The following is a 13138-nucleotide window of genomic DNA, read 5'->3' as shown; positions in this document are numbered from 1 at the left end:
TGTGTCTCCCCTAAAGGTTCTGACTGGCGTGCAGCCCCCCGGAGACAGGAGCTGCGAAGGGTCCAGCCCCCCCGCCCGGTGCCCAGGAGCACAAGTGGGGGAAAGGCAGGAGCATGTGGCAGCGTGCGCAGACCAGGTGCCCCCCCTTCCCAGGCAACGCCAGCAGAGTGAGACCCGGGCCGGTCTTCACAGCCACTGGAGCCTTAACACCAGGCAGGGCGCTGACCCGCGGCCGAGGGTGGGCTACGTGGACGGCGTGCACGGCAGGAGAGAGCCTGCGGCCTGGGGACCGGACATGGATGACCACCGAGCGCCGGGCTCTGACCAGGCCCCCGTGAGAGCTAAGACCCCCCAGGACGAAGTGAGGCCTTGTCTGATGATAGGCTCCTCTGCACGGTGGTCACTGTGGGCACCTCTGGCTGGGGCTCCGTCGCTACTTCTAGCCTGCTATCGGCTTTCGACAGCCCTGCAGCTAGAGGTCCCTCCAGGAGCCCCGGCCCCCTTGCTGGACTACGGCTTGCTGTCCAGCCCGGGCTCTGGGCCAAGCCGGCCATGCCATCCCTGGGGACGCCCACTGCTCCCAGAGCGAGGGCTGGGCTCCTGTCTCCGGGGACCTGGGGGGCCACCCCCCTGCAGCCAGCTGGGGTGGCAGACAGGGGAGGGCCTGGAGTCCAGAGGGGGCAGACGAGAGGAACAAAGAAACATTTGGAACTTGTAAAACTGTCCTCAGTCGCAGAAGTTCCTTGTCAATTTCCTGCTAATTAAAACAAGGGGGAAGAGGGTAGCCTGGGTGAACCCTAATTAGCTTGATTTCCGAAACCCAAATGTTTGGATGGGACGCTGCCACAACGCTGAACGCCAAGAGGCCACCAGCGCTCGGGATGCTGGCGACCCACGGCTGGAGGGGAGTTTCTGGGCTCTGGTTCAGCCCTCACAGACGCCGTCAAAACAGCTGCACATGTGGGAGTCTGGGGGACCCAGCCCGGGGCTTGTGGGGGGCTGACCATCCCCTGGGGATGGGGCGGGGGGCTTTCCCAGCCCTGTCCACCACAGGCAGGGTCTCATCTGTGTCAATCCCCACCAGCCAGTCCAGGGTGGGGTCAAGGCCGCGGCTTTCTGGACCTTGGCCACCCGGCCAGGCCCAAGGCGGCAAGACGCACCAGTGTCCTAGAGCGGGAGGCTCTTCGGGAGAAAGGGCTGCGGCGGGGGTCGGAGGACACGAGGGTTGGCCGAAGCCTCACTCCCAAATCTGCCGCCCTGGGGTCGTCTCGCTAGGGTCCCCTTCCTTGCCTGAGATCCGTTCTGGCACACTCTGATCTGACCGCTACCTCCTGAAACCCTGCCCGGCGTCCTGTCCACCACGCGTGGGCTGGGGGGGGTGCTCCTGGGGCTCCCCTGAGCTGCGTCTATCCTCACCCGGGGGGCTCCCCTGGCACCGACCCCCACCACATGTGCCCAGCCACCTCCTGGATACCACTGAGAGAGTCCCTCTGTGTGGGAGGTGGCCTCCCCCCTTCCCCTCCTCCATAGCTACACCCCTCCCAGGGTCTGGCCACGGATGGGGATTCATCTAGGACCTCCTGACCCTCACACACCAATTCAAGCTCATGTCATCAGAAACACGTAACCAAACCAGCAGTCTCCCTGCCTGTCTCCTGGGCACCAGCCCAGAGAACCCTTTCTAAAACCCAAATGAGAGGCCAGTCCCCCCAGGAAAACTCTGCGAGACAGGCCACGAAGGCAGCTGCTCCCCACACCTGTCCCTTCTCTAGGGGCCACACCTCCCTCGGCCTCCTTGACAGGGTCCATGCCCTGGACATCGGGCCTTTGCACAGTGTGTGTGCATGTGCGTGGGACAGCTCGCACGCATGTGCCCTCCCCACCCTCCAGGATGCCCTGCGCCCCAGACCCCAGCACGGCCCCAAGCCAGCACTTGCCTTTTTGGGTTCCATAGAAACGATGTTGCCCATAGAGAACATTGCTGTTTCCATGGTGATCCAAGTGGCTCATGGGTAGGAAGGTGGATGCCAGACCCCCCGAAAATCTGGGGTACCCTGGAGCTAGGGAAGGAAGGAGACTGGCTGCAGAGGCATGGCCAAGGCCCTGGCCCGCTCCGGCCCTGACCCCAGGGAGGTGAGAAGCAGCGGGCGGCCCAGGGGCGACGCCCTGCCAGGCTTGGTGTGTCGTCTGCCGGTGGGAAATCAACCCATCAGCACATCCCATTAGCTCAGGCCAGACCAACACCCTCCCTCCCGTGCGGTACAAATCGAATTGCCGATGGGCTGGGAGAGGAGGGTGGACGGTGGAGGAGGGGCCCGGGGTGCCTTCCCCAGCTGCCCATGGTGGCGTGGGGGCTCCGGGGCCGGGCAGGAAAGTGGGCCTAGAGAGGCACCCTGGGAGGACATGCACGATGGACACGGCCTCAACTCCCAGCTAGGACGGCCGGGGCCTGATGCCACCTTGGCCTGTGCCATCCAAGCTACCGGGCAGCTCCGGGGTTGGGCAGTCCACACCCTGAGGCTGGCGCAGTCAGGGTATGGCCGGGCCCCGTCTGGCTGGAGGCTGCCGGCCCTGTGGTGTCTCCGCTGCCTGGGCCTCCTCTCTGCTCTGAGATCTACAGAGGGAGCAGGCCCCCAGCCCGGACACCCTCCCCGGCACTTCTGAGTCATGCCTGGCAGGCCCTTCTCTGTGCCCCTAGGGCCCAAACTGTCCTCTAGGCCTGGCCCTGTCCTGCCCCGCACAGGAACGCCAGCCACACCCTGACCCTCATCCCCCACCCCCGCCGGCCTTGGACCTTGGGAGCTCGGCTGCCCAGGCTGCCCACACTGCCCCCAGAGGGATGCAGACAGACAGGAGTTAGCAAGGCCTGGGAGGCCCGTCCTGGCCCCCCTGCCCCAGCCAGGCCCAGCTGTGTCTGCTGGACGCCCAGAGCCTCCAGGCACCTTGAGCGTGGCTCTTCACCGCTGGGGATTCCCGACCTGGCCCAGCAGGGAGGGGTGCCGCTGGGGACCCCCACCGGGACAGCCGGGTCACCTGCTGAGCTGAGGTGGGAGGACGCAGTCTCACTCTAAGACTCGCGCTTTGAGCGCACGCTCTGAACACTTTCTCCGTGGAAAGCTCTCGGGGACACTGGGATTGTCCCAGGAGCGACCGGCTCCTGGAGCAGCTTCCCACCGTTCTGGGTGGCCTTGGCTGCAAAGAGGGAGCGGCCGTCCAGGGGTTTCCCCAGAGAGGAGCTGCTGCGGGGCCCTGTAGACAGCCGTCCCAGAGGGCAGGCCAGGCCAGGTCCCCAGGCGAGTGCCTGCTGCGGCCGACTCCGGGAGCCACATGCCGGGGTGGGGGGGGGGGCAGCCGCACCCTTCGGAGTACGTCCCGGGGGAGTCCCTTCCTTCTCACTCGTCCACTGTTTCCCGAACTGCACTTACGACTGAACCCCTCTGCGGACCCAGTGAACATTTCTTGCACCGGCTGGTGGCTGGGCACTCCGTGGGGTGCGCCGAGGGAACCACCCTTCCAGAAGGGGCAGGGTCAGAACCACAGGACTGTCCTCCAGGCCCCCATGCCCTAGTCCTCCGGCGGGGACACTGGCTCACGGCCTGAGGCGGGCCTGGCGGGGCTGCGGGAGGGATGGGGGGTGGAGGGTCGGAGCCGGTGGGGCCTGGGCTCTAGGTCAGTGCTGGGCCGCTGCAGCTGCACGGGGGTGGGGGGCAGTCCGCAGCTCACCGTGAGCGTCAGGGATCCGGGGGCCCCTCGCCAGGCCTGAGGCTAAGGGGGAGCCGTGCCGCCCCAGGGCAGGCTGAGAATGGGTTGCAGGGGCAGAGCTTGGACTGGACACGGCCAGCATCGAACGGGAGCCCGCCGGGAGCCCCCGCTGGGATCAGGCCCCCCTCCAGACCCTAATGATGCCACCGGCGGTTCTCTGGCCTAGCGGGTCTGAGGTAAAGCTGTGGAGTCTCCTCCCCCATCCCCACGGAATGTTCTGGGCAGATCCCACAAGCTTGAAGCACCCCACTACGCCAGCCCCATCCGCAGGCTCCAGAACGGTCCGGACAGAGGTGTCCCTGCTTAAGGCTTGCGTCCCCAGGCTCATCCAAGGGCTCGGGAAAGGTGCAGCCGCCCCGGCCCGTCCCCTTCGAGCCCCTCCCGCTGAGGCCGGGCCGGGTCCGCAGAGTCCAGCCAACAGGCCTGGTCTGTGCGCGGAGACGCATCTGGGACAGCTGCTCCCCAGATCACACTCAGCTCCTGGAGGCCCTGACAACAGCCGCGAGCAGGCCGGGGCCGGGAGCAGCGGGGCGGGGGGCCGGGGTGAGGGGGAGAGGTTCAACCACCACAGCTGTCCCCTTTTAATTGGCTGCTGTTAAATGTTTTACGGGCCTCGTTTTGGTAAACAGAAGTCTGTAAATTCCTCCTGCCCAGAACCCGTTTCCCGGGCGTGGACCACCCCCCCCCCGTGACCCCCGGGGAGGTCCGGGCCTGCCGCCCACCTGCTGCGTGGTGGCGCTGGGACGGTGCCCGCAGTGCACAGATCTGTCCTTCTGAGCTGGTGGCCGTCCAAGCGCAGGGGCCCCCTCCCACCCCCAGCCTGCCCCTCGGACACCCCACAGGGGAATTCGGGGGAGAAGAAGCAGCAGAAGGGGCACAGACCCGGGCGGGGGGGGGCTGCAGGGGATCGGGGGCAGGGGGCCTCCCAGCCCGGACACAGAAAGGTCCCTTTCTTTCCCCCAACACGACCATCCTCTCTGACCTGAAGAAAAGAAAAGCTGATTTTACAGAGCAGCTGTACTGAGGGGGCACCAGCCGGGGCCGCCGTGGCTGGGACCCACGGCCGGGTCCTTGAAGGGGCTATGCGGGGGACAACGTGGGGGCTGTGGTCGTCAGCAGGGCTCGAGGCTCGAGGCGCAGGGAGAGGGGAGGGGGCTGGACACCAGGAACCCAGGACCAGAGCTCCTCAAGTCCACACCCCTGCAGGGGACAGCGTGGTTTGGGACCTCCTTCTCCGACCCCTTGTATCCCTTGGGTTTGGGGCTACTGTGACCACCTTAAGGGACAGGGGGCAAATGTGTGTAGAGCAACAGCCCAGGGTAGGGGGGCCAGGCCCCAGACCTGTCCCTGGGCTCTGACTGCCCTCGAGGCCCCGGAGGGCCTTGCTGAGCTCTGAGGAGGAGCCCCGAGCCTCAGTGGGCGTCTCACGAGTCCACAGGATGGAGGACACCCTGCATCCTGTCCCTGCCGCTCTGAGCCACAGGAGACTCAAGCCACAATCAGACTCAAGCCAATCCTGTGACAATGGGGCAGAGGGTCAAGGCCTTCACCCGATGGGGGCAATGAAGCAGAAAGAGTCAGGCCCTGGGCAGGGGCAGCACCTTCCAGGTCCCTGGGCTGCTGGGGGGCAGAGCGACCTCACACTGAGACCCCTCCCGGGATCCCCTGGGCCTTTGCTGGCTGTCCGGGGAAGTCGGGGGTGCTGGGGAGACATGTGGGGAGTGGGCAGCCCTCCCACGTAGGGGTTGCCCAGAAAGCAGGGTCGAAGCCCAGAGGGGATAGGAAGGAAGGCAGGGACACTTTATAGGGGACACGGGCAAGAACGATGGAGTGGGGGGCTTCTCCCGACCCCCCCAGGGAAGAGGCGGGTACCTGGGGGGACCCAAGGTCTGTTGCAAGCTTCTGAGTCAGAGAGGAAGGAGGGGCGCCCGCACCCCCTTGTCTGCCCTCCTCTCCGAGCGGGGCCACTCGGACCACCCCGCAGCACCTCCCTGCTCCTGGGTCTCACCACACTACTTCCTCACACCCCTGACCTCCCAGAGACCACCCTCCTGGGAGGCCCCGGGCCGTGCTCTCGCATCTCTCGGGAAGCCAGGTCTGGGGGGGTGGGGGCGTGTGGTCAGGCAACCAGAGGACCAGGGCTCTCTGGGGGAAGCTGCCCCCCAGCCCAGGCCCACAGAGTCCAGTAAACTCTTCTGGGAACCCCAGCCACCTTCCCTCCCCCAGGGCTCTGCCTTTCTGCAACAGTCGCCCCGTCCCCCAGGCCACCCTGACAAACAGCGCGGAGGGTGACCCCTCCCCTATCCCGAGGCTCCAACTGCTGGAAAGTTCTCATCGACTATCAGGCCTCGAGCTGAGGCTGCGGGCCACCAGGAGGGTCCCAGCGTCAGACCCCGATGGCAGCTCCCCACAGCACGACCCTGGAGGGCCGGCACTGAGGAACCCAAATGCCTATCTGGCCAATCAGAGGCCCTGTCTCCTCTGGGCTAGACCACGCTCAGGGAGCGGGGTTCAGCAAGGTCACGGCCTCCAGATGGAGCCCCAGCGGATGTCCCACTCCCACCTGCAGATCCCACCCGCCCTGGGATGCTCCCGCCACACAGGCCCGGCTAGGGGTCCTGGCCCCATGACTGGACGTTGGCTCTCTCCTGCATGACACCCCTCTCGGGATGTCAGGGGGTTCCAAGTGTGGCACGCAGGTCTACTAAGTGACAGCGACCCCCCAGAGTGCTGGGTTAAGAAGGATTCTGAGGGGCGCCTGGGCGGCTCAGTGGGTTAAAGCCTCTGCCTTCGGCTCAGGTCATGATCTCAGGGTCCTGGGATCGAGCCCCGCATCGGGCTCTCTGCTCAGCGGGGAGCCTGCTTCCCCCTCTCTCTGCCTGCCTCTCTGCTGCTTGTGATCTCTGTCTGTCAAATAAATAAATGAAATCCTTAAAGAAAAAAAAAAAGGAAGGATTCTGAGGTTGCAGCCATGTGCACCTTGAGCACTACGACTGACTAATAACCTCTGCCCTGGGAAGGGGGGGCATGGACAGTGAGCAGGAGACGTGCCACCCCTGCTCCAGTATCTGGGGAAATAGCTTCGCACGGCCCCTCCCCATGTCCTCCCAGCCGTCCAGAGGCCCCCTCACACTCGGCGGTCGGATCTGTGGCTGTCCAGGCTGGGATTCCGGAGGGAGACGCCTTCTCCAGGATGGAGTGGGCTTTGGAAGCGCAGCCCTCGGGGAGTGCCCATGCCTCGGCCTCCCGCAGCTGGGGGTCGGGGCCTAAGTGTGGGCTCGTGGTGGTTCCAGGTTCATAGCACCTGTCAACATCCCGGTTCAGGTGCCCCCCACTGCCCAAGGTGCAGGGCCTGGCAGCGCCAGTCTCGTCCCAGGCCCAGAGCAGGGCTAAGAGCCGGGGGAAGGTGCCAGGCCCTGCACCTTGGGCGGCTCTGGCACGAAAGCAGCGGGCAGCCTGCCCGGGATCCAGGCAGTTCGCGGACAGCCCGGGCTCCTGGCACGTGCTGCCCCGAACACAGATGCAGAGCTCCCTCAGAGGGGGGCAGGGCCCGAGGGCCTGGGAGGGCTGGGGGCAAGCTGGCGTGACCCCCAGAACCTTCACTGTGATCCCCCAGGACAACCCTGGCTGCTCGGGAGCCCACCAGGGACGGCCTACTTGCCCTCCGGAGGGCTCCAAGCCCCAGGGTTCGGGTGGCCCGGCCATAGCAGGTCATCGAGCCTAGAGGATCCTGGGGGCCACGAGGACACCCCAACCCAGACCCACCTACAGTTGTGCTGCAGACAGGTCATCTGCCCGGGCAGTGACATGGGGACCTCTCCCCAGCCCAGACAGTGCTGTTCTCACCCGTGCTCCCACTACAGGTGTCAGCCCAGGAAGTGGCCGAGGCCCTGGCCCAGCAGTGGACAGCTGTTACGGGGGACGTGGCAGGACAGAGTGGTCACCGGCGAGCGCTCAAGGAGGCCTCTGCCGGGCACCGGCTGGCCAGCAGGCTGTGTGAGACTGTATCATGCTGGGTCAGGAGGGCTCTCCTGGTCAGCCGTGTGCATATGGGGCAACAGAGGCCCAGGGGTGCCATGGCTCCCCCAGCCTTTCGGGACCCATTCTTGAGCAGTTAAGGTGACCCCTGCAGGGGCCAGGGGCCTTGGGACTGGTCCAGTAGGGTCCTGACCACCTCCTGCCCCCCACAGCTGCCCAGGCACGCACACTGGCTGGGTCCCCGCAGGAGCTGGGAAAGGGGGTGCCCATTGCCAACATGAGGAAGGCGGAGGGAGCCAAGGCTCGGGGGCACCTGGGGCTGCCGAGGAAAGGGGAGGGGTGGACAGTCTCTCAGTTGGGCTGTCTAGACTCAAAGCCCGCCACACACTTTCCCCGGCCTGTTTCCTCCCCTGTAGGACGGGTGAAAAGCCGCCCACCAGCCACGGTGTCTCTCAGAGAAGTAAACAAGGCAAGTGCCACCGTCCCTGGGCCAGGGTCAGCACAAAATGCCATTATCCTGAGCACACACGTGTGCTCCCGGCCTGACCTAGAGCCAGGGACTGGCCCTGGCCTCCCGCCCTCAGGGCCACCTGTGGCGGCAGAACCCGGAGCAGCGCAAGGCAGGCTAGACCGGCAGAGTGGCCCTGCCCGGGCCTAGCCTCCCGGGGGTCAGGCCGGGACCTGTGCCCTCAGCAGCCGACTGCACAAGTTAGGAGCCACGTGGAGGAAGCCTGCCCGAGCGCCAGACTCGGGCCCACGGCGGGGACGGGGCGGGCGGGCAGCAGACGGGGACCCGCAGGGGACAAGGACCAGAGCAGGGTGCAGCCAGGGGCGGAGGACCCCGTCAGGGTCAGGGAAGGCCACGCCACAGCCCCAAGGACGCTCTGGAGGGGGTCCGAGGTCCATAGGAGACGGGCCTCCCTGATTTCCACGTTGGGACCCGGGGAGCTGGGGCCCTTCCCCACACTCTGTCCTCAGATCTCAGAGCGGTCAGCCGTCCCACGAGCCACCCCCTTCCTTCCAGCAGGGGCCGGGGTCAGGGAGGCAGGGTGAGGGTGACCACAGACACGGGCAGTCATCAGTGGCTCTGTGGGGTCAGAGTCCCAGGCCATCAGGGAAACTGAGGCCAGGAGAGGGAGAAGGAGCGGACGGGATGGGGGGAGAGGGGCCGGGGCTCAGGACAGAGACCCGCCTCACACAGCTCCTCTCCATGGTTCTGGAACACACGCTCTGGGAGGCAGGATGGCCGGAGGTCCCACGGAGGTGGGGGATGCTGGGCGACCCTTCTGCCTCTCGCACAGACACGCTCCAGCCTCCCTCCCCAACGTCTACAAGGGGAAGTTGGGGGGCTGGGAGCATCAGGGAGCACCCACTGGAGACTGGCCCAGCCCCGGGGGGGAGCAGTAGCCGCCTCTGCTAGAGAGCCCCCCAGGGGCCACTGCCGTGGACGGCACAAGTGCCTGCTTCCTCCCACAGCTCCCGGTCCAGGTGGCATGAGAGACCACAGTAGCCTGTGGTGTGCAGCGGCCGGGGGTTCCACCCCTCCCCAGCTGAGCCCCCAGGAACAGAATCCCCTTTCACCGGCCCTGTGGGTGGTCCGGGCCCGCAGCTGGGGGTGGGGTGGGGAGGAGGGGCCAGGCTCCATGACAATGGGACCAGCTGTGCCGTGGGCCCCCTCCCTGCTCTGACCCACCCAGGGCAGGCTAGCTGGACAGTGGCTCACCCCTGCCCCCACTTCTACCGCCGGCTCCCACCCTAAGCCTCAGAGGGGAACGTCCCTTCCTTTGGGCGAGCCTAGGCGGCCAGGAGGCCCGGGGGCTGGACCGCCAGGCCCTGCCCCCGGCCAGATGTTCCGGGTGGCTCCTCCAGCCCCGGCCCCCCCTGCGCCCAGCTGCTCCGCCAGGGAAGCAGGGAAGCAGGAAGCCCGGGCGCTGCTCGGACGGCTGCCCCCCAGATGGCGAGCCAGGTCCCCCAACGGAGGAGTGGGCAGTCCTGCCCGGAGCTGGGGGTGCAGTGGGGTCCCTTGGACCCCTCCCCTGCCTTGGCCCCCACCTGCCGCCCTGTCTTGGCCTCCTGGCCTTTCAGGAGCCCAGCCCCGGGCCAGCCCCGGGCCAGCCCCGGGCCAGCCCCCGGCCAGGGAGGGGCGGTGAGCCGGCTCTGCTGGGTGCCTGCCAGCCTGCCCAGCCCGGGGGCGGCGGAAGGAAGCAGGACGGGGGTGAGAGCCAGCCCTCGAAGCAGCCCGCCCAGGCAGCCCACCATGCCTGGCGGCCCCCGCTCTCCGGCCGTGTCGCGTGCCCCCCGCCCGCCTCACCCCCCTTCTCTCCGAACACACACGGCAGAGAAACAGGCCCCGGCACGCGGGGAGCCAGCTGGCACCCAGCGAGACTAGCAGCCAGGCACTGTGCCAGGGCAGCCCGCCAGCAGGCGCTGCCACTCGCTCCGGCCCCCCCCCCCCCCGCCGGCCTTCACGCGCCGAGCTCACGGTGAGGCAGCCGGCACCACGTGGCCTGTCGGGGAGCGAGGCTGCGGCAGGCAGACAGGCGGAGGGCGGAGGGCAGGGGAACCCCCGCAGGAAGGAGATCCCGAGGCGGGGCCGCTCCGCGGACGGGGGAGAGAAGGGAGGTGGTGAGGGGGTAAACTGAGGCACGGGCCTGGCCGGCGTAGGTGGCTGCACGGTCCCCAGGACACACACACACAGCAGCTACCCTCAGGTAGGACCCGGCAGGTCGGGGGTGGGGGGCACTCTCCCCTCTTCCCCTCTCCCGGGCCTCGGCCTCGGGCTGCTCCCCACGCGCCCCAGGCTGGCTGGCTGGTTACGAGGCCGTCTCCTCTTCTCCTCTGTCCTCTGCCCGCCTGCCCTTGCCCATGGAGCCCCTCGCCCTGGCAGGCACCAGGCGGCGTGCGCGTCAAGCCCGAGCAGGTACAGGCCGTGTCTGGTGGGGAGGGGGCGACGGACAGACCTCAGGGCCAGCCTGAGAGGGAGAAGTGCCCTCAGGGTGCTCTAGCCCTGACCCCCTTCCCGTTCAGGCCAGCCCTGTCTCAGAGAAGCCTCTGGGGCATACAGGGCAGGGTGGAGGCCGCAGAGGCTGGGGCAGAGGCTGGGGGGCCCCACCCCCACCAGGTAGCCGCCCCTGGGGCCGCAGCTCGTCTCACGATGCAGATGCAGCCGTTGGCTCAGGGGAAGTGAGTGGCGGGAGGCCGTTGAGGGCGCTGTTTGCAGGCTGCCTCCCTCCCCCCTTCCCTGCAGCCCCCTGGGGGGCAAGACAGGGACACCTTCTCCCTGGGCCCCAGGGCAGGTGGCGCTGCCCACAAACCGCCCTCCACGCTGACAAGGTCCCCAAGGGTGACACAGAGGGGAGGGGTCCGTGCCTCCAGGAGCAGAGCTGCCGCCCGGACCACCGCCCCCCCACCCCGCTACCCCGCACGGAGGGGAAACTGAGTCAGCTAGCCCGGGAGCGCCTGTGCACCTGCGGCTGGACCCGGGTGCAGCATGGCCGTTACTTTGTTATTTGGAGGTGGTCCCCCGTGGCTGTTGCAGGCCTCCCCCTGCCTGACCCCCCCACACTCGGCCGCCCTCCCCCCTCCCACAGACATCCTTCCCAGATGCTCCCGCCAGGGCTGGGAGCTCGCCTGGCAGACACAGAAGGCGGAAGGGCTGGAGAGGCCCGGGGGAGAGGCGCAGAGTGCCTGGGGCCCACCCACGGCTGCCAGCCAAGCCTCCCCCCAACCCCCACCCCCACACCGAGCCGCGTAGGGGCCAGGGGTCCCGCCCTGCCTGCCCGGCCGCCCGGCCTCCCCTCCCCGGGGCAGGAGAGCTGCTCCTTATCGCCCGGCCGTCATGTGCACTCCGCACGGCGCTTAAAGCCCAGATTATTTTAACAACTGTCCCTCACTTGTCACCTGTCCTGTTTGGAAAACAGCCCCTTTCTTGTTGCACAAAGAAGTTTCTCTGGCTCTCCAGCCGCGCCGGGCGCTAATCTCCCGGCCTGGAACACGGCGGCGGGCGCGGTGTGTGGGTGCGCGCTCTGCAAACGCCGAGCTTGCCGCCCAGCCGTCACTGAGTTACGGCGGCGCCGGTGCCAGGAGCGAGAGCCCTCCGTGCCCGCTGCCAACTGCAATTACCTCTCCGCGTGCCAGCCAGCGCCGCCGGCCTTAACCCTTCCGGGGCCGCACGGGAGCCAGCAGGCATGGGGCTCGGCTGCTCCCGGCGTCGCCGCGCCAACGGGCTGAACAGACCGGGGAGAGGGAGGGACACTGCGGGGAGCCCCAGAGTCCCAGAGGGGGGCCGGGCCCATGGCCCATGTGCCTCGGGCTGCGTTCCACGGGAAGGCCAGGGGCCTGGGAGGGACTCTGCTCCCGGCCAAGCCCGCAAGGTGACGGGGTGAGCACGTTGACAGCTCTCCCCACCCCTCCCCTCCCTCCCAGCTGGCACATCTGGAGCCCATACCGCTCTGAGTCTGGGGAGGTGGGTGCAGCCCCAGGCAGAGGGTGCAGCCCGGCCCCGGCCTGCCCAGCTGTGTTCCACATTTCCTCGGCTCTCCCAGAGCCCTCTCGGCCGCACCGCCTTCCCTCCCTCTGCTCGTCTGTGGTGCACATCTGGCCAGGACCACTGCTTGGTGCCCCCCCAACCCGTTTCCAACCAACCACCACGTCCCCCATGGGGGCTTCCTCAGCAGGCCACAGCAGGGGAGGGAGCCCCTCTGCTCACGCCACCCACCCCCCGGGCTTACCTTCGTGGGAGTGGGAGAACCAGATCTGGGAGGTGGCGGGGTGGGAGGCGCGGTAGGCCTGCTCCGAGGGGGCTGGGGCGGGGCCGCTGGGGTGCGCGGGGGCTGCTGAGCCCAGGCCGCCAGTGAGAAAGCTGCCCATGAAGGAGGAGGCCGGAGAGTTCCCCATCAGGCGGCTGCCGGCTGTGGACACGGGGGGCAAGAGTGAGTCTGAGCAGAGCTGCCCCGCCGGGGAGCCCTGCCCCGGTGCTGACTCTCGAGCCCCCTACTCTCTGTCCTCAAAGAGCCCGGAGGTCACCGCCAGGAGAACCCACCCACCCAGGCCCCCGACAGGCATGCTTGGGGTCCGCTGCCCTCCCGTGACTGTCTGCACTTCTGCCGCCCCCCAAGCCGGATGCCGAGCACTGTGCCCATGGGGAGCCAGCCGCTCAGCGAGAGTCCCCGACTCTCCCAGGCCATGGTCCCTCCGCCACGGCCGACCTGCCAGACTGCGTTGCCCACACCTCCCAAGAGAGCTCCAGTGTCCCCGGACCCCCTGCCTCAGCCCGGTGGGCCCCACGGCCTCTGCCCACCGCACGGGCAGCACGGGGGTGGGATGGCCTCTCCCCAGAGTGGGGTCCTCAAGCCCCGGCCCCGTCCGACAGGCTCTTCAGCCCCATCCCAGGTGAGCG

The 13138-nt window shown here is 67.8% G+C and overlaps 1 protein-coding gene across 2 annotated transcripts in view; it reads right to left on the bottom strand.

Annotated features, from left to right (window-relative positions):
• BAHCC1 (BAH domain and coiled-coil containing 1) overlaps positions 1-13138 on the bottom strand; it is a gene marked incomplete at its 5' end in the record, with an annotated part of 56247 nt that overhangs the window by 21328 nt on the left and 21781 nt on the right. For both annotated transcript variants that reach the window (XM_080826024.1, XM_080826025.1), the window contains 2 exons: positions 1938-2060; positions 12471-12650. In XM_080826024.1, coding sequence (XP_080682150.1) covers positions 1938-2060; positions 12471-12650 — 303 coding nt within the window. The remainder of the gene's footprint in view (positions 1-1937; positions 2061-12470; positions 12651-13138) is intronic.

The sequence above is a fragment of the Martes martes genome (assembly GCF_963455335.1).
Source record: "Martes martes genome assembly, chromosome: 16".
Lineage (NCBI taxonomy): Eukaryota > Metazoa > Chordata > Mammalia > Carnivora > Mustelidae > Martes > Martes martes.
This window is presented reverse-complemented; position numbering and strand designations above follow the sequence as displayed.